At 40.7% G+C, this 20,497-nt stretch overlaps 1 protein-coding gene across 1 annotated transcript; it reads left to right on the plus strand.

Moving 5' to 3' along the window:
* Positions 1 to 296: 296 nt before the first annotated feature.
* Positions 297 to 20,325, plus strand: Znf365 (zinc finger protein 365). The gene is made up of 5 exons (XM_042696493.1): positions 297 to 323; positions 1,938 to 2,675; positions 14,713 to 14,893; positions 18,987 to 19,024; positions 19,616 to 20,325. The coding sequence occupies exons 2-5, from the start codon at positions 1,951 to 1,953 to the stop codon at positions 19,875 to 19,877; spliced, it is 1,206 nt and encodes a 401-aa protein (XP_042552427.1). The 5' UTR covers positions 297 to 323; positions 1,938 to 1,950; the 3' UTR covers positions 19,878 to 20,325.
* The last annotated feature ends 172 nt before the right edge of the window (positions 20,326 to 20,497 follow it).

Genomic DNA, 20,497 nt, shown 5'->3' on the forward strand with positions numbered 1-20,497 from the left:
CTCCCTGCAGCTGGGCAGCGCGGAGGGAGGTGACACCCCGGGAGGCCGCCGGCCTCGGTGGGGAGAGGGGGAGTCTCCAGGCGCCGCGCCCCCGTCCCCGCCGGCCGGCCAGCCCGCGCCACGCTCCGCCCCGGACGCCGCGGGTCCCCCCGCGCGGGGGTGCGGCGGGGAGGGGGGTGCGGGGGTGGGGTGCGGGGGTGGGGGGAGAACGGGCCCTGCTCAGCCTGATTTACGGCTCTGCTGAAAACCGCTGGGCTCCCGAAGCGTCAGCACCGGTGGCGGCGGCTGCAGCGGCGGCGGCGGCGGCAGCAGCAACAAGTCGGGTGAGTGGCTGCCGCTGGGTACCCGCGCCCGGGCTCGAGCCCGAGGGGGTGCCGCGGAGGGGAGCAGCCCGGGGCTGGGGAAGGGGTCCCGGCCCCGCAGCCCCGCAGCCCCGCGGGGAGCCTGAGCGCCGGCTTCGCCGCCCCCACCTGCGGGAACACCGGTGCGCACCCTGGGGCCGGCACGCCGCGCAGCTGGGAGGGGGGGCAGGGGACGGAGCTGGGACCCCCCATCCATCCCCAGCTCCAGGCAGGGCCACTGCCAGCCTGCACTACTCTGGCAGAAGAAATGGAAGCTTTCCTGCCAACCCTGTGGACTGGGGTTTCCGCTGGGCCCATAAAAGCCTGCGTGCTAAGGATTGCGTGGTTACTCGTTTTTTCCCCACCCAGAGATGCCACCTATCTCCTATTCTAGAATGCTATCTTTTTACATCTAAGGTCTGGGTGTGCACCTCACCCCCCCCCCCAAAAAAAAGCAGTTTAAACATCCCAATAGAGCCTAAGAAAGAGGTTCCCTACTGGGGTGGGGGGGGGGGAGAGGGTAGAGGCGTGCTAACCTAGAAGCTTTACAGCTTTACCCACCTGGCTATCTGGGGACCATTTTCCACTTCTGCTTTTGAAGCCATCTAAGACCCTATAAAGTTGCTGTTTCACCCTCAGGGCCCCTCTGGGCATCCTCACCATAGGCCCGGTGGTAGTTACACTTAACCAGAAACCATTCCAGGAGGGAATAGATTCACATGGCTAGCAACAGTCATCTGTTGCTAGGTAATAAATTCATGCCAGGAAACAAGAACTTCCTGTCAAGAGTTTTATGTTAATATCTACCTGGCCATCTATCTGTATACATTGTCATGTTAACACAGGATCAGAAACAGCACAGATACATCCAGAACATTGTATTATTATCCTGGAGAGGGCCCTGATTGCATCAAGTGGTATCTGGCACTTTGGGTTCCAAATTTCTGTAAAATTCCAGTCTGGAACTACTGTTACGCACACCAATAATTATAAAGGTAAAAAAAAATCCCAGCTTGTAAAACCTTTAGCTTGGTGGTGTGCCTAATGCCACTTTGTTTGAGTAATCTTCTCCTTACTTGGGAAAAGCTGAGCTTGCTCTCTTAGGGCTTATTTTGACGATTGCTTTGAGTTTTCCTCGCTTGTATTCAAGTAGGGCACAGCTTTGCATGCAGTATTCAGAATGCAAGAAACTTGACTTCTGGATCTGCCATTTTCCACTTGACCTTGGATTCATTACTACCTTGCTCTGATTTGCTCCTCTACAAAGAAGAGGGCCTACCCACCTCCCCTCCCCATTTTGAAATCATAGGCGAAGGTTGGCTTTTTCTGGAAAGCCCAAGTAATAAGTATTTGGGGATTGCAGGCCATAGCATCTCTGCTAAGAGATTCCAATGTACAAAAGCCATAGTAGGTGCTCCAGAAATGAAAAAAAAATGTGATTAGATTTGGCTTATGATCTCTAAGTTTTGATTTTAACACAATCTATGCCAAAAGCCACAGCACTCATGGAGATAAGTGGCCATTGTTTCAGGAGCACATCTTTTTTTTTTTTTTAATACAGACATGTAAACTACCCATTTTCCTCTCCATTCCCAGGATCTTTAAAGTAATGCAACAGAAGGCTTTTGAGGAAAGCAGATATCCCTGGCAGGAGTCCTTTGAGAATGTTGCTGTATGCCTGCCATTCCGCTGCCCGAGGTGTGGAGACCATACCAGATTTAGAAGCTTGTCATCTCTGAGGGCCCATCTGGAATTCAGTCACAGCTACGAAGAAAGAACCCTCTTGACAAAATGCAGCATCTTTCCATCTCTCACTCCTTCAGAACTCCTGAGACAGGGTAAAGTACAAAGTCGAGGCAATGGGGCGAAGCCAAGGCCAACCTATGTTAACTTGTATAGCATCTCACATGAACACTCCAAGGACAGGAAGCCATTTGAGGTGGTGGCAGAGAGGCCGGTGTCCTATGTGCAGACCTACACTGCGATGGACATCCGGGCGGACTCGCTGCATGGGCCCCGGTCAAGTCCTGGACTTCCTACTCCAGATACCAAAGCTGCTTTTGAGGCACATGTCAGAGAAAAATTCAACCAGATGGTAGAGGCTGTGGATAGGACCATTGAGAAAAGAATTGATAAGCTCACCAAAGAGTTGGCCCAGAAAACTGCTGAATTGTTGGAAGTTCGGGCAGCTTTTGTGCAACTGACTCAGAAGAAACAGGAAGTGCAGAGGCGAGAGCGGGCCCTGAATAGACAGGTGGACGTGGCTGTGGAAATGATTGCTGCGCTGAAGCAGCGCCTGACAGAATCCGAAGAGGAGCTGCTTAGGAAAGAAGAGTAAGTGGTGCTGAAACTGGATGTGAACCCCGTTGTTTTAGGGTCCCCAAGTTATAAGCAAATGTTAAACAAGGTTTGGTGTGTGTCATTTGAAAGTATCTTTGGTGCATTCTTCATTGATGTACTTGAGCAAGCAGGTGTGAGGCTCTGATATTATTTGCACTCTCTGTGCAATGGCTGTGGAGGATTTATTAATGCCAAAGTATCTGTCACCTTGGAGACTGTAAACAACAGGTAATATTTTTACAGAGAGGAGTAACACAGATTACCCATGGTGGGATCCATTCCTAGCATAAATTGTGTGTAAGCTTGAGTTGAATGGGAAGACAGAAGGTGTACAAGGAGAACCCTTCCTCCTAATTGTCTCTATTTTACGGTCAAGAATATGGGCTACTGTCTTACTCAAGTAAAATAGTGTGTTTCAAGTACAAATAACTTTGGCTTGCCATTTTGGGTTATCTGCCCTTGTTAATGAGCCACCAATAGTTGAAGAAAGATCTATTTAATTATAATTTATATTTGGGAGTAGGAGACACTAAGAGTTTTTTCTGATATAGAAATCTAAGTTGTTGATTTTTGTGTGTACTGGGGCTTGAACGCACGGCCTTATGCTCTTGCATGGCTTTCTTCTTCACGGGTGCTGCTCTGTCACTACATACTCCCTCCGGTTCTAGCTTTCTCTTTATAATTGGAGATAAGAGTCTCATGGATTTTTCTACCCGCATTAGCTTTGAACCATGATGCTCAGGTCTCAGCTTCTTGAGTAGTTAGAATTACAAGTGTCAGCCACTGGTGCCCAGCTTAGATTTCTGTGTTTTAAGTTTGAGAATTTTACAGTTATAAAATGATGCGTGACACTAAAACAAGTCTTGACTGTTTGCAAAGAGCTGGCACTCATTTCAAACAAGGTCATCATAGAAACTTTTATTTGAAAAAGCTTCATAATTGGAGAAGTACTTCCTTATCTGTAAGTCTATATTTGACCTAAACTAGAAAAACATACATAAAAATTCAGCATATTTGCAAATTCAGAATGTCGGATTTTATTTTAAGTAAAGGCTCATAATTCATAGGATGAAAGGACAAATTTGAGTGCTATTATAGGGATTTATTTATTTTCATCTTTTTTTTGCCTTCTGATATTTTTCTATCTTGTGTTGTGCTTAAAATATAGAAATTAAAACTTCCTGAGAAACCCTGTGTATTTAAGGACTCTTTACTGGCTATCATTAAACATTTATATTCTACCTTGAAGGGAAACCAAGACACCTTTTGTTCAGACTAGTAGACATTTAAAAAATTACATAGGAAGGATGAAGTTGAATCTGCAACTAATATTTTTTTGTTCCTAGGGGGATGATCTCTAGTGAAAATGTGGTTTTCTTTTTGTTGTTGCTGTTTGTTTCATCTTCTGGTGACCTATGTGGCCCTTCTAGGAAAATGGCAGATGAGGTTGCTCTATGTATAGGGACAAGCCTAGAATTTACTTTGCTTGAAGTGATGAGTTCAAGAATGTCTTATTATTAAAATGATTGACTAAATAAAAATCGCTTGTGAATAGGTCAATAATAATATTATATTATGTTTAATCCAAGGCATCAAATGAAAATCGCAGACTTGTAAAACAAAACATTAACAGAATATGTGTTAAAAAGCTGGGCACTGGTGGCTCATACCTGTACTCTTACCTACTCAGGAGGATGAGATCTGAGGACTGTAGTTCAAAGACAACCTGGGCAGGAAAGTCTGTGAGATTCTTATCTCTAAATAACTACCAGAAAACTAGAAGCAGCACTGTAGCTCAGAGTGCTAGCCTTGAGCACAAAGAGCTCAGGGACTGTGCCCAGGGCACGAGTTCAAGCCCTATGACTGATCCCCTCCTCCCCCGCAAAAAGAAAAGAAAATATCCTTTCTTCTCCAAGCATCTTTCTGCCATTCTCAGAGACAACATTTAAATTTAGTGAACACCCTTTTAGACTTTTCCTGTGTGCTTGCAGCCATATGTAATTTATATATACAGTTCCTTTTTTCTCTCCAAAGTAATCATGACATATACTAGTTTGCTACTTGTCCTTGGAGTACTTTTGTTTTAGCATTACTGTGTCTCAGGTATTGGTTGTGTACTAAAGACAGAATTACGCCATTCCTGTTGACTGATACATGACATCCCATGGTATGGATGCATCAAGATCAGTTTAACCAGGTATTGTATTAACCAATACACAGTTTTGCTCTATTTTCCTAATACTAAATACAGAATCTAAAGTTAATATCCATGTGCATCTTTGTTTTCAATATTTTCCAGGTTAATATTTATTTAGTTATTTAATTCATGGTGCAGGGCCTCACGCATGCTAAATATGCACATTACCAATGAGCTACACTATCAGCATGAGTTGGTTTGTAATATGTGATTTTTAAGCTAACAGAAGAGAGCAGTGGTGTTTGAATTTTGAGAACTAGAATAAAAATACAGCAACATTGTCTTGATCTTTTAACTATAAACAAAGTCTTTTTCTTTAAGCTTTCATTTGGGCCCAGCCTGTCAGTCTCTGTATTCAAACCTCAAATAATCACTCCTTCTGTGTATGAAATACAACTGAGAGGGTCTTGTCCCCAGGAAGGACACTGGGGCTCTTAGTCTGAGACAGTGACTGTGCACAGGGCCCTCAGTGTCTGCAGAGACTGGCTTTGCCTCTCTTCCTGCCATCTGAATGGGGGTGCAGAGCCAGCTGCCCATTTGCCACACCACTGGTACCAGGTTGATTGACTGGATTTGCCGGGCTGAGCCCCTTCATGTCTCAATGTTCCCTCAGAGGGTGGCATCTCATTAGTCTTTCAGATAAGGAAAGCCCATTTGGCCAAGAACATTCCAGCAGCTGCGCTCCCTACCAAATGCCTTTATATGAACACTTAGGGGTAGATTGTTATTTGTCCTATTTGAAATACACCCTTTGAGGCACAGATGGCAAATTTGGTTAAAAAAAATGAAAACAGGCGAGTTTTAACTCTTATTTCCTGCATAGCAAATAGCACATGATTCTTTCATTTCTCCTTATTTCAACCCATCATACTAAAATAAATCCTTGCTAACTTAAAAATAAATTCATGTAGTATTTAGCATTAACAATAAGGCTTTCATGCTTACACATTTTCTCCTGAACTTTAAAAATTCTTCAGACTGCTTAAAAGATTCCAGGGCTGTATCTGCCCTGAGATCATCTTTAGATTCAATCGACTTGGTTTATGGAAGATATGTGTGTGTGTGTGATCACACACATGCATGCCTGCATACATGCGTGTATGTTTATGTGTGAGAAAACAGGATGCTGTTAGATTGTTTGCAGTGACAATATTTTGTCCTTGTATACTAGTGAGTCTTATTTCACCTCCAGAGAGAAGTCTGCATGCTTCTGGCGTGAAAGCACTAGAAAGAAGTTGTCCTTTTTATTTACCAAGTCAGTGAAACTTTAAAAAGTCCTGCTGAACCATGTCTTTACTTATTGATGAGCACCCAGAGCTGTTGGTAGCAGGGTCTGTAATCAGGGAAATCAATCCTGGGCACCCTGCAGTAAGGTATCTCTTCTCAAGTAAGGTTGGATTTAGTTGGGAACTGAGTTGGTCTGTTGTGGGTTAGAGATAATATGATAACAGCAATACCAAATTTTCTGGCACACAAGTAGGCCAGGAAGTTTTCAAACTGCTGGTGGTGCACCTGGGAAGTGCCAGCACTATGTAGATATGTCTAGAGAACTTGAAATCGGTGGTATTTTACCCTAAGTGCTTGTGCTCTCTGTAGGAAAAATGAAGCATACTCATGAGCAGAACCATATTCAAACCCAGGGTAGGTTTTCACTGATGTTTTTGTTTCTTTTTGAGACAGGGTCTTGCTACTAAATGCAGGCTGGCCTCAAACTTACTAAGTAGCTCAGACTGCTCTCAAATTCAAGAGCTTCCTGCTTCATTCTCTCCCATCCCCCAGTGCTGGGATTACAGGTATGTGCTACCATACCAAACTGCAAGGTAGCTTTAGAAAGTGCTTAAATGTAAACCACAGTTTCAAGTGGATGAATCATTCGAGAACAGACCTTTCTACCTAGAGAGACATTTCTACCCAGAAGAAATGAGAAGGAAGGGTGGAATAGCTGACAGTGGCATTGACAGGGTAGCTGGGTGGGCTGTCAAAGATAGCTCCTGGAGGGGCTATGTGTAATTTTTAAATTTTAGAACGGAAAGGTACCTCTTGTCTCTTTCAGAGTGTCGCACTCATTTCACAGAGAGAGGATTTCACAGAAAATAAGGACTAGAGCTGTGGACTGACTTGCCCAAGAACAAAGATTTAGAAGCACACTGAAACGGAAGGCAGTTTCCCTGCCGTGTGCTTTTCCATTTAGCTCACTGTGTCCTTACCATACTTCTGAAAATGTGATATTTGCCTAAAGCATCAGAGCTTATGTAATTCTGAGCATGGCCCATTTTGGATATTGCTATTTTGAGAGGGCTGCCACAATGACATCATTTATTTTTCTGATGTGATTAAAGAAAATGTCAGCTGTCATCAAAGGTGTTGGAGGCAGGAAAACAGTGGCATCATAAGTATCACCGTGATACTAAGCTTCCAGAACACCCAGCCCAGGGCTTTTAACCTCCAAACAAGGGCTTTTAACTTGGCTCTCCGGATGTCCTTGCTCAGTCAGGATGGGGCATGTGTCAGTGCCAAGCTTTGATGGCAGTGAGGGACCTCTTTGTGATTCCAACCTACTGCTTTGTGAGGTACGGTACACAGAATCCAGTTCTCTTTTCCCTTCCTCCTTTGCTCTGTTCCCATCCTGGAGCCCTGTGGGAGGAGTATTTACCGAGAGCCTGCTGTGCCAGGTGCTGCTCTGTTCTGGTTTATGCAGTGTGGAAAACCACATGAAGTGCCCGCCTTCAAGGAGCTTATAGACTGAAAGAAAGATGGCATCAAGCAAACCATTAGAGCTCAGTGACACAGATAGAGAGGCAGCAGGAGCTGGCAATGTCCATTTAGGTTTCTTTCCAGAGCTGGCTGTGGAGTATTGGCCTTTAAAAGGCACCATTACCTTGGTAACTTGCTTGTACAACTCAGACTTCTTGTCATTTACTTAAGTCATTCAGTGAGTAGACAGTCTGTCCATCCTGATCTGTAGCGAGGAAGCAGGCCAGGAAACATGTTACATACAGAGTTCAATGGGACAGCAGGGTCTGTTGGCTCCACAGTGTTTGCTCATCTTTATAAATGAAGGCCTCTCTTTCCAAGCTATATCCCATGCAGAGTACAAAGTAGCCTAGCATAAACCAGCTGTCAAACATGTTTTCTCAGCGATGCCCTTTTGGTAAAATTTGGAAACCCAGGGAAATTTTCGATGTCTTCAGTTTTCATCATCTCTCCTTTCTTTGCTCTATCCTACCTGAGCAACTTAGAATATATTGACCTACTTAGAACCTGTAAGAACATTTTTATTTTCTCATGAGAGAGACAGTTCTTTAAACAGTTTTTTAAGGAAATTGGGAACCATAATGGTTTATTTGAAAAGCTCAAGAAAAGGTGAAGCAAAAAACAGAGATGGGCCCTGGCTCTAGATGGGGCCCAGGGTAGAATTCCAGCTTGTGTTTTATTGCACAGGAAGCTCATGAGCTCACTCTACCCTTCGAGTTGACCAGGAGGCTCATGGTGCTAGGCAGGAGGTGCTGAGTCTTGCTTCATATTTGCCTTGAGCTGACACTTTATTCTGTCTGAGGTGCTCTGTGATCAATAGCTAGACTATTTTTAGCTGAAGGTATTTTTATCATTTCATATACCTCTGAAGAGTTCATAAATCAGTAATGTAAAATGAAATTTAAATAACTTGATAGAGAGCTTTGCCTTGGGGAGAAGAGGCTAATATTCGAGTGGTTTTTAAGAACGGAAGAGAGATACCCATCTTAGATCCCAACCCCCACTCCTGTAGGAGGCACCTGTGTATTACTCATAAGTGTTATGTCCCAGGAAGTATCTGGAAAAAGATAAAAGAAAAAAAGAAACCTAAAGAGCTCATTGATACTTAACAGTTTCCAATTGTAGTTGTACATTTCAGATATTCCCTAGGAATTTGTTGCCTCTGTGGTGTTCTGAGCTCATGTGAGCTGCTGGTGTATCCTAATGAAGGAGCACACAGGATCCTAGATCCTCACCTATTTTCTGATTGAATGAAGTAAATGGCACCTTGAGGTTATGTGGAGGACACAGGCAGCATCTCAGCTACCCCTGGGGATATGTCTGGGCATAGTTCCTAGCAAGAGTTCCTGAGGTTAGAGAGATTGTTAGGAGTGGGGACTCGGGCAAATGTAAGGAAAAAGATCCTGGCAGAGGGAACAGGATGCCCAGATGTAAGTCTGGCTAAGTCAGAAAGGGAGTTCATGTAGATATAAAAAATGGTTTGGGGATAAGGCTGATATGTAGTCCTTCATTAATAATGCAGAGCTTTCATGTCTGTTCAGTTGTGTTGACTACCACAGTATTTTCCTACATACTTCTGTTATTTTTGTGTGTGTGCCAGTACCGGGGCTTGAACTCAGGGCTTGGATTCTATCCCTTAGCTGTTTCACTTAAAGTTGGAATTATAGCACTTGAGGTATAAATTCACTTCCAAATTTTTAGTGGCTAATTATAGATAAAGAGTCTCACAGACTTCTGCTTAGGCTGGATTTGAACCATGATCCTCAGATTTCAGCTTTCTGAGTAGCTAGGATTACAGATGTGAGTAATAGGTGCTTGGCTTCTGTTGCTTTTAAATGTGTTTTTAGGTAATGTTGTTCACATAATAGTGTAACTCTGATTTTTTTCAAATTTAAGTTGTTTTGAACTCTTCTCAGAAGATGCAATTGAGGGGTACAGTTTGTAAAAAGTAACACAATGTTATCTAATTTGTAAAAAGTAACAATGTTTTACAAACATGATGTTTGTAAAAAGTAACGCTTGTTCACCTGAGTGAACAAGTATTTTTTTATTAAATTTAGAAAGAGCTTCTTTTGTATAAGAAAGGTCTTTTCTTTTTTTATAATTTTTTATTGTAAAGATACACTACAGAGGGGTTACAGTTACATGAATAAGGTAATGGATACATTTGTTACCCCCTTTGTATTTCCCCTAGTATCCCTTCCTTCCCTATCTCTTCAACTCCTCCCTCCCCCACCCAAAGTTGTAAAGTTCATTTTCAAATAGTGTCTTGCAAGTTTCATTGTTACAGTGGGTCAATCTGTATCCTTGTTTCAGCATTTTGTTATTTTCCTTCCACTCCCCAAATTAGAAAAATGTATATACAAGATGCAGGGCACCAGAATCAAATACAGTGACAGCTGGTTATACCATATCACATAGTACATTAAAAACAAGAGAGACAAAGAAAAAAACCTCTTGTGTCCCTATCTTGGGGTTCACTTCACTTAGCATCATCTGTTTCTAATACATTTGCCTTACTCCACACCAGTGTGTTGAACCTCTCCAAACTTTGTCTTGTGAGTTTTAAAACAAAAACACAATGATATAAAAGCACCATGCTCACCTTCAGTTTTTTTTTCTAGTTGATGTGATACATTCACAAACTGAAATGAGGTTGGCATCGGTGCTAGGTTAGTTGAAAAATACAAGATTATTAACCTTGTATTAATAACCTCCACCATGAATCCTGGGATACTGTCAGATTCTCAGGTCTGCAGACTGTTCTACATGATAATGACCTTCAAGGTCACTTTCTTACACTCTCCAGTAATGCTTTAAGTAAGCATATTTTCCATAAATCCTTAGATTTAACAATGTTTAATCTCTTTTTCTCCAAATAAGAAATCAGAGATGGGGCTAGAAGTGACCTAGAACCAGGTAACTTTCCTAAAGCTGAGCTATACCTGAATCCTAATTGAATTTCACTCAGGTTGGTCTTTATCTTCTCATCTGACTTCCAGCTTCTGTTTTGTGAGTCAGAGGGTGAGAGCTGCAAACCAAACCCTCTGATAGTATCATATTGTTCTTTTTCTTAGTCATATTCAACTCAGCCTTGTACTTGTGCATTTCAGTATTTGTTTCTTTTCTACCTCTCCCATATATATATATATATATATATATATATATATATATATATATATATATATATATATATATATTCACCACCTGTTCACATACAAAAATGTAATTATTTTCCAAAAACAAGTTAGTGGTGTTCTAAGACTTTTGTGAGTATTTTTAATGTCTGGCTTCATAGAAGCCAACGGACCTTTCAGTGGTCTACATCCAGTCTCTGTTCATTGTTTTGGTAAATACATGCGGAAGGCATAGTGCACACGAATACACAGTAGTAGAGAAATGGGGAGGGGGGGATATTTTGACATTGTTTTCAGGTAATGGTGCATGTTCTGTTTAGATACTATTGCCGAAAGGCAGCAGTTGGTAATTTCTTGAAGATTAGGAGTAATGTAGGATCTGAAATCATGACAGCGAGCATTTTGTTCTCTTAAATGGAGATCCATTGGTCTCTTTTGCACTTTGAATGGACATTTTACTGTTTGGAATACCATTATTATAGAGGTTATAGATAGAATCTCATCAAACTCGTTTCCCCCTATTCAGAAAATGTCACAGATTCCTTGCCTTGGGGTAAAGAAGGGGAAATAAAGAGGTTGTTCTGGAGATCATTCATTATAAATGAACAGGATGTGGAAGGAAGATCTGAGATATACACACCTACTATCCTACAATTAGTCACTCACTTTGGCTATAGTTTTCATCTAATAAAGATACTTCACACAATCCCAGCACAATGAACACCTCCAACTCTTGTCCTGTATGTTTAACTTATCTTTTAAGACAAAAATCATACTAAATCATCAGGTTTACTTCAGTAATCTTTATTTTGTTTTCTCCTAATTGATGTGATTCACAAATTGACATTAGGTTAGCATCACTGCCTGCTGTGTTGGTTGAAAACTATGAAGATTATTGATAATTGGATGAAGGAGCCTAGACAAAGATCCTTCTACAACATGACATAACACTCCATGATCAGCTACCAACATTAACATTAATTTTCAAGGTTTTCTATGGGACCAGTAGTGAAACATTACTTGATTTAAACATACAGCTATAATTATAAGCAGTGTTGTATTCAGATTTGTTCCTTTGGTTTTAATCCCATGAGATTAAGTTGTCAGATGTTGGTGTCTTTTCATACGTTAGACTATATAGTCTTCAACCCCAAGAATAGTAAATATATGCAGGGGAAAAATGACTAGAAAAAATACCAAGGGCATTGACAATAATTACTTCTGGTTTGTAGAATTTTTTCCCCTTCTCTTGCATAAATATTAACTACAAAAATATTTACTTGAATATGTGTAGTTGATACATATTCAGTTGAATGAACAAAGCCCTGTCCAGTTTTTATAATTTCTAAAAGTGTGAAATATTTCTGTATTAAGATAAAAATAGCAAATATTGTAAAAAAAAAAAATGAACTGGGAAAAAATGCTAACTTTTGTTTTCTGCCCTGTAAGTACAATTTAGAAACTATTTTATGATTCAGTTATTCTAAATATCACCCAGAAAAATCTCTTCAATGGGCTTAGGTCCAAAGGAAATGAATTAAAGCCTCAATGTCCAAAAGAAGATATGGCAGCCATATTTTTTCTAGGTCATGTTTCTACTGGCTTTTCATCTTTGATATTGTTCATTCCTTTACTAGGATCCACACAATGTCTGTGTAGTACCTGTATGGGCCTTCTACCCTTGTTGTTAGTTAAGGCCTGCTACTCACGTGAAGGAAAATCAAAGCATATGGCAGGATTGATACTGTAGGTTAGTAAAACAATACAAAAATAAACACACACACACACACACACACACACACACACACACAACACACACACAGCTTCAAAGCCATGTAGGAAACTGGTTCTGCTCCTAGTCTGAACAAGTAGGACATTGGAAAGTGAACATCTTCTCTTGAGGGCTCACATGCAAACATGGAAACAAGCTTGAAATTTTTTGATGAAAATCCTTTCCCAAAAGGAGTCTTTTTCTTATGTGGCGATATATTAGGCACTGAATGTTAGTGTAGTTATTACATATTAGGGGTTGGTGTTTCAGCCTGAACAAAGAGCTAGCAAAAGGTGGGTGGAGTCATGAGCATTTTCGTTGGTGAATCATTGTTAGACTCAATCTGTTCTCTTTTGTTTAATGAATATATAACTACCAAGATTTTGCAGAGAGGTATGACTCTATAGAAACTGTTAGTAAAGTTTCTGTGTGGCCAAGTGTGACATAATATATTTGCAAGAGAAAAAGCCTGACTAATTGTAAAGTACCACACTGACTAGTTGTACAGAATAAAGGAGTTGGGAACTATTCCCAGTCATATTGGAAACATCTTTTGTAAATCTGATTTCCTGAGTCAGATTCCCCTAAATACTCAAGAAATGATTGCACTTCGTGAAAAATAAAGATCACTTGGAGTTGAGAAGGAAGACAAGAGGCGATGAATTGACTGTCTACACCGGATGATGTTAGATACATAAAACTTAGAGTTCACTAATCGATATTGGAGCAGTCTGATAGAATAATGATCAAAGTCTTTAGAGTCTTGACTGCATAACTTGAGTGTGGTCAAGACAATGAGTGGCCACTCCTTGGAGGCTGAGAAAGTTTGAAGACACATAAAGGGAATACTGAATCCAGCATGTAGTAAAAAGTAAAATTATGCAGCTTACTAGCCCCAGTAGGGATGGTGGAACATGCAAGAGGGTGACAAGAATTTCTTAGTACATAAAAGCAATAGATGAACTGTGGTCCTATATAGCATCACCATCGACATCATCATTAATAATGGTATCTTTAGGTAGTTGTGCAAGAGTTTCAATTTACCAGATTAATTGATGGGTTATGTTACTCCCATGTACATCTTTTGGTAGTGCTGAGTACCTGATGGTTTGCTGGAAAAACAAGGTCTAGAAAAGGGGAATTGAAGGAGAGAGCAAGGAAGGGAAGGGATGCGTGTATTCCTTAAGAGATGATAGAAAAGATGACTGTCCACGTTCATGTGTTTGAGCTCAAAAGAATGGAGTTCCAGCTGTTTCCTTCTTCACACTGTTAACGTGTATTATAACATTTTACAAGCAGCAAACTATTTTCATACTTTTATTACAAATAAATGGAAAATGGAAAGCCATAATAAGGTTATTACAAATGTCCTGGATTTGTGAATCTGTAATGAATTATATACTTAACAAACAACATTGCTCGGTATATTTTATTTCATTATTTTGTTCAGTTTTTTAGTTTCATAAAGGAAACTACCCATTGCTTCTCTATGTCAGTGCTGGAATCGCTTCCCTAGTAGACATCATGTGTTTGAGTTATTTCATCCTTAGCTCAGAAATATACTCCTGTAAAGCAATTCATTAGTGTACTTCATCACTGTACTCATCTGGGTCTCTAGCCTCTATACCTGCCTTCTCTGTAGAATTTTCTACCCCAGCAGCCAGGCTTTTAAAATTTAAGTTCAAGCACTTTATCTAAAACCATCTACCCTATCTAGAGTGATCAGTAAGGCCTTAGTTCCTTTCTCCACACACACGTCTCCTGGCTGTGCTTGACTCATGTGCATGTCCCTGGCTGACCTGGTTTACTTTTCTTAGATGTCCTTATAGCTTATTCCTCTATTCAAACATTTTCTCATCCAGAAGATCATCCCTTACTTTTTTCCCTACCTGTTTCCTTCCTCTTACTGCTTTGCCTCTTTGCATCCAGTTTCAACTTTGGTAGCTCTTTTTGCCATTAGACATGCATTTATTTTTACATTTTAGCATGACTATCTGCCTGTACCAAAATTCACCCTCTACATGCATACATGATGCTGTGTTTTGTTACTGCCACAACTGCCTTGTCTAGGATCATAATTAACACAAAATAGACAACCCTCAGTATGTGTTGAATGAATTCATTCCTGTCTCTCTTTTTTTCATTTTGTGTTCTCACATTTTTGCCTTGCAGAGAAGTTGTAACATTCAACCATTTTCTGGAAGCAGCGGCTGAGAAGGAGGTTCAGGGGAAAGCTCGACTCCATGACTTTATTGAGAATCTGTTGCAACGGGTAGAGCTAGCAGAAAAGCAGTTAGAGTACTATCAAAGCCAGCAGGCCGTGGGCCTCAGCCGTAACATCAGCGAGCACGTGGTAAGTCCCATTTGTTCAACTGCAGATGTGAGGTCTTAAGCACCGTAGGAATGGGCCAAAGATGGAGGGATGAGTAGCTGGGTGGCTGGTGAAAGCTCTTTAGGTGTCATTTAAAAACACTGCTTTGTGCATGTTTGAGGGACGTGATAGCCAGAGGAAGCTAAATCCTAATTGTGTACTTTACCACTCTTTCCTCCTCTTCCTCCACACCATGCTGAATTGGAAGCAACTTCATTCATATTTGGAAAATCTGAAATGTTTGAAATATAAACTGTGTAATCCTAATGACTCAGAAAGCTGAGACCCAAAGGATCAAGGTTCAAAGTCAGCCTGGGTAGAAATGTCTAAGAGACTCTGTCTCCCATGAACTAGCAAAAAACTAGAACTGCAGACGCGACTCCAGTGGTAGAGTACTAGCTATGAGCAATTCATAGCTAGTACTCTACATGGAGCAAGCGGGAAAGGCCCAGTGGTCAAGCCTCAGTTAAATCCTAGTCTCTTGGCAGTGTCAGAGCAGGTTTAATCACACTGCGGGTGAGGCAGGTAAGGTCCCATCTTCCCTCTATACAGTTCCCAAAGAAAGGATATTTGTATAGCCAAAAGTGGTCTATTTGAAATATTTTATTATGTATTGAACTTTATTCTAATTTACCTCCTTCCTAGAAGATTTGGAACAATCCTTTTACTTTCCCCCAAGTGGATTATATTATGAGGGAAAGAATCGGAAGTATTTATGTTTATCAACAGAATAATAAGGTCGAATTAGTTTTTAAAAGTTTAGTTTGAACTTCTGTAAGTTGGGATTAAAAGAAGAATAATGATATAATAAGAAACTAATTATCCAGAAGGAGCAATGAAATGAAAGGCAGTTGAGTAAGAGAAAGAAGGCAGGAGAGAGGCAACAAGAAGGCCAAGGAGACAGGAAAGGAGAAGTAAAGAAGAAAATGAAATTTTGCACAATGTTTATTATAAAAATGTACACTCAGCCTTCCAGTAATATAGTATGAGTATGTAAGCTAGGGCAATGTCGGGTGAGTATGTAAGCTACAGAACTTTACATAATCAGAGCAGAACAGAAAAGAATGAACTGGTTCTAGCTCAGGTTTTAGCCCAGTATTCATCTCCAACTACATGATTGATTGACTGTTTCTCAGGTGTGTGTCTGTGACCTTCTATGTGTCACAGATACACACTCTTAGGAAAGGGGAGATTGTCAGTCCAACAAGTTGATCTCTTTCCTCCTTGTAAGTCTTGTCAGTGTCTAATCATAGCTACAGGGTATACAGCTTGCCTAGATATAGCTGGAGAAAGACTCAGAATGGGTTCATGATTTCTAGAAGTTTTGGGCAAATTCCTCTTCTCTCTATGTATTGTCCCCTAAACCACACTTCAGACCATAATGTGCTACTTTATGATTTAGTCTACAGACTCTATAGACTAAATTTATTTCATAACCTAATTTATTCTGTGATAATATACATCCACGATGAAATGAGCCATGTATTTGATATAACCAGAGTGCTTAATGTGGTCTTCTGGGATTGCTATGGCTGCAGATGTACAGAATAACTTGGATGCTTATATCAGGGAAAGCTTTGAATTATGTTTGTTAGCCCAGCTGACCCAGCTTAGTGAAAATATAGAACACTCCAGATCCCAGGATTCTGGAACCACCCAGAATAGCTCCATGCTCAGAGTGTACCGGGATGTATAGACATTCTGCCTGACTGCCGGTCACAACCCCAACCCCTCCTGCTTGCAACACCTGAGCTTCCTCTTCTAAAACAGTCAGAAAAGCTATTCCTACCTTACTCTCGTGTTATCCAAGCCCAGTGTGGATCTTCTTTTCCCCTCATATCGCCTCCTACCTCCCTTCTCGTCTGCTCTTCCCTTTGCCTCCTTTCCATTCCTGAGCATGGTAGCTGCCATTGCCTGACTGGTAAGTGAGTTACTTCTTTCTAAAGGTGACTTCTAGCCGTACATTCTTCTGTACTGTGGAAAATTTCCATCCCCTCACATTTACTGCCTTACCCGAAATAATGCTTTGGCGTCTGTTCTTTCCCTTAATCCCCTTGAGCATTTATGTTCCTTTTCACCTGGCTGTTTTCTAAAAATACAGTGTGCTTACTCAGATATTTTATCTTTATGCTCTGAAAAATGCTGTCAAATTAGACACAAAGTGACCTAATATACCATCTGCCAAAATCACTCACAGAACTGCTCAAATGGGAAGGTCAGGGAACAGCTTGGATAATCCTGTTTTAAGCATCGCATTTATTCCCTGCAGGTTGCTAATTTAGCGGTACTTTATTTAACGCATATTTATTTAAGGTGTTGCTTTTAGTAGATACCCAGGAAACTTCTGTGAGCAAGACAGACAAGGTCCTTGCTCTCAATGAGGAGGGATCATGGTAGGTGAGCAAGTAAACCAAGCCACTCTCACATAGTGGGAGCCACTGTCTAGACAGAAAGTAAGATGGTATGTTTGAGCTGCTCAAGGTGGCCCAGAAGGGGCAGCTTTTGAACTGTTACATGGAGAGCAGACCGAATGAAGCTCTGTAGGAGATAGAATGTTCTAGGCAAAGGAAAGGTGCCTTCAGAGGGAGCTAGCTTGGCATGGTTGAATAGGAAAAGGTAAAGTAAGAAAAGGTGCAAGTTAGGACGGATTTGTCCAGCCAGACCTTCGGGTCACATAAAAGCTTAGATCTATTCCTGAGTGCACAGGGAAGCCATCGGAGGGCATGTCAGACTGGAGGGGAGCCAGAGGAATGGCTGCTGGGTGACAGCATTAGAAGTAGAGACAAGAAAAGGGCATATGATGTGTTTTCAGGTAGGCTCTATAAGAACTATTGGCCTTGCTGCTGGATTAGATTTAGCAGATAAAGGAGAAAAAAGGGAATAAAGAGGAATCCAAGGCTTTGCTCTGAATAAGTGGGCATGTGGTGCTGCCATTTATAGAAAGGTTCTGTGGGAGAAGATCTAACTGAGTTGGCCAGTTGCCTGAAACCTATAGCAAGTTGAAACACTATGCTTATAATTTAGAAATACAGTGGGCTCTCTCTCTGTGGGTTCTATGTACATGGGTTCAACAACTGCAGAATGCAAGTATTTAGGGAAAATATTAAATCTGTACTTATCAGCACAGACTTTTCCTTGTTATTCTCTAAATAGTGAAATAAAATAACTTTGTACAACTACATGTATTATGTATTATGAGTAACCTAAAGGTGACTTAATGTTTATAGGAAGATATTTATAGGTTATATGCAAATATCATGTCATTTTATATAAGGGACTTGAACATCCACAGATTTTGGTATCCTCAGGGGATCTTGCAATCAATCTCTCACAAATAGTCTTGGCCAGACTAATTTTCCACATTTTCTCTATTGTTCCCTCTTCCAGTCTACTTACTGATGAGACTTGACATTGACATTTGAGAGTTCTATGGGGAGGGGAAAAGTTGGGAGCTAAAAGCTGGGAATTCATTTGATTTGTCTATAAATGGCTGGATGACATCTGGATCACAAATGGTAATTACCAATTTATTCTGCGAATGAAGACATTCTGAGCCCATGCACCAAAGTATATGCAGATATTTTATTGCATAGACTATTAGGAGTGGAAATAATCTCAAAGATAGATGGCCTCAGGGACATTCATGAGGTCGGTCTTCATGTGCCCTCATTTAGAAATGATGTGCTTTAGACAATAAAGATTTTATGCCAGTTTCCTCTTAGTTGACACTTTGTGACCAGCCACTGCTATAGTAAATTAGCTTCAAATACAGTTAGATCACACAAGAAATGATGGCCCATCATTTCTAAGATGGATATAGTAGGAAGCTCTTCAGCTTTTGGAAAAATTTAAGTTCTGCTGATGCTAACTTCTAGGAAGACTGGGAACAGGTGCCCAAGAAGCTCCCAAAGGAAACAGAGACAAAAACAAGTCTGATGTGATAGATGGTGCTATGGTAATGCTAATATGTTTCTTATCTCCTTAATAAAAATGCAGTTTCTTAAAAGCACAATATTTTATAAACCACATCCAGCCTTCAAGAGAAGTAATGTTTTTCTTACTTGTTTCCCTTTAGCTTACAGATATCTCCTCAAATAAGAAACACAGATGCCTGTATGTATATCTTTTTTATTCTTGGGCCATTGAATAATGGTTGTGTTGTATGTTTCACTGTTGCATTTTTATATGCTACTTATAAGTGGATTTGAGAAGGTTAGGTGAAAGTTAACCTGCATGTGTGAACTGTTGATGAGACTCCAATACACTAACGTAGTATTTTTCTGGTCTTATCTGGTGTAGTTTTCTCTTTTTGGGGTATAGTGTACTCATGATAACTCTATGATACTATTAATGTAGTGTGGATACTGCATTGCTTATCTGTACAATAGATTTTTCTCATTCGCTTTGTAGTACTTAGTCAAGAGATATGGGATCTGGTCCCATCATCTCTATGTATCATTCTGGTTGCTGCTTAAAGGTGCCTCAGTTTTATCTCTGGTAATAGAATTGGTGTTATTTCCTTGGGAATTTAGTATCATGAAATCATGGAGGACACGAACTTTTAGGAAAAGAAAATTACCAATATCTGCATGCTCAACATGGTAGGATATAGACATGGTTGTGCAACAAGTACTTAAAATTGTTTTAATGTTTAAAAACGTCTCTCTGTCTGCTCACCTCTTCGTTCCTACCCAACCTCTGTAGAAGCCGAGGGCACCCACATTCTGTGTGTAACCACCCCGATCTCAAGGCCCATTTCCATCCAAAGGGAAGAAACTTCTTGAAGAAAGCCAAGGATGACAGAGGCGGCATGCAGCCTGCCAAGTCCATTCATGAGCAAGCTGAGTCCGCAAGAGAACTCTGCAGATCATCCAAGAAAGGAGAGTTGCTGGGGCTTAGCCGGAAAGGCAACCTCAGGCCCAAAATGGCTAAAAAGAAGCCAACTGCCATTGTGAACATCATCTAAAAGGGTGGGAGGCTCTGGGAGCATCACCATTGGGCTCTGAGGAACATTGTTGTAAGGGCAAACTGTTTTGTTCTTTGGATATATCCTGTAGGGAGACATATTGGAAAAGCAAAGAATGTAACACATTTAAGCACTCAATTAACCAGAATTTTAACCAAGGGGAATCCTAGTGAACCAGAATTGTAAGACAGCCTCCTTCTAGATGCAAATCACCTAAAGAATGAACACACAACAGAAAAAACTATCCCATAATTTTAGTAAAATAAACCTCCAACTTGGAAGTTTGGCCCAGTGTCCAGTAGGGTGTCTCAGTCTGAACATTGTGATCATTAATACTCAGGACCAATTCTACACAAGATGTCAGGCTCTGGGAGAAATTTCACCTGTGCCCACTGTTCTTTTACATTGTGAGAGAAGGAAAAGAAATAGAAAAAGCTCTTTTGATAGCAGTGAGATATATATATATATATATATATATATATATATATATATATAATTATGTTTAACCTTCAGTTTATTTGAAAGCCTCCAAAATAGCAATTTATTTTCATTCCCTCATCCCTGAGTATTCTGGTTAATTAAGACTCTCATCTTTGGATCGCTTAAGCGATTTGCTCAGT

This window comes from Dipodomys spectabilis, unplaced genomic scaffold (genome assembly GCF_019054845.1).
Source record: "Dipodomys spectabilis isolate Male_0828 unplaced genomic scaffold, ASM1905484v1 ptg000207l, whole genome shotgun sequence".
In the NCBI taxonomy this organism is placed as follows: Eukaryota; Metazoa; Chordata; class Mammalia; order Rodentia; family Heteromyidae; genus Dipodomys; species Dipodomys spectabilis.

Bases quoted from the DNA above. Each gene is read 5' to 3' on its own strand.
- Znf365 (XM_042696493.1), top strand. From the start codon at position 1,951: ATGCAACAGAAGGCTTTTGAGGAAAGCAGATATCCCTGGCAGGAGTCC. The intron at 2,676-14,712 runs GTAAGTGGTGCT...TTTGCCTTGCAG, and splicing joins GAGCTGCTTAGGAAAGAAGA to AGAAGTTGTAACATTCAACC. The intron at 14,894-18,986 runs GTAAGTCCCATT...GTTTCCCTTTAG, and splicing joins GTAACATCAGCGAGCACGTG to CTTACAGATATCTCCTCAAA.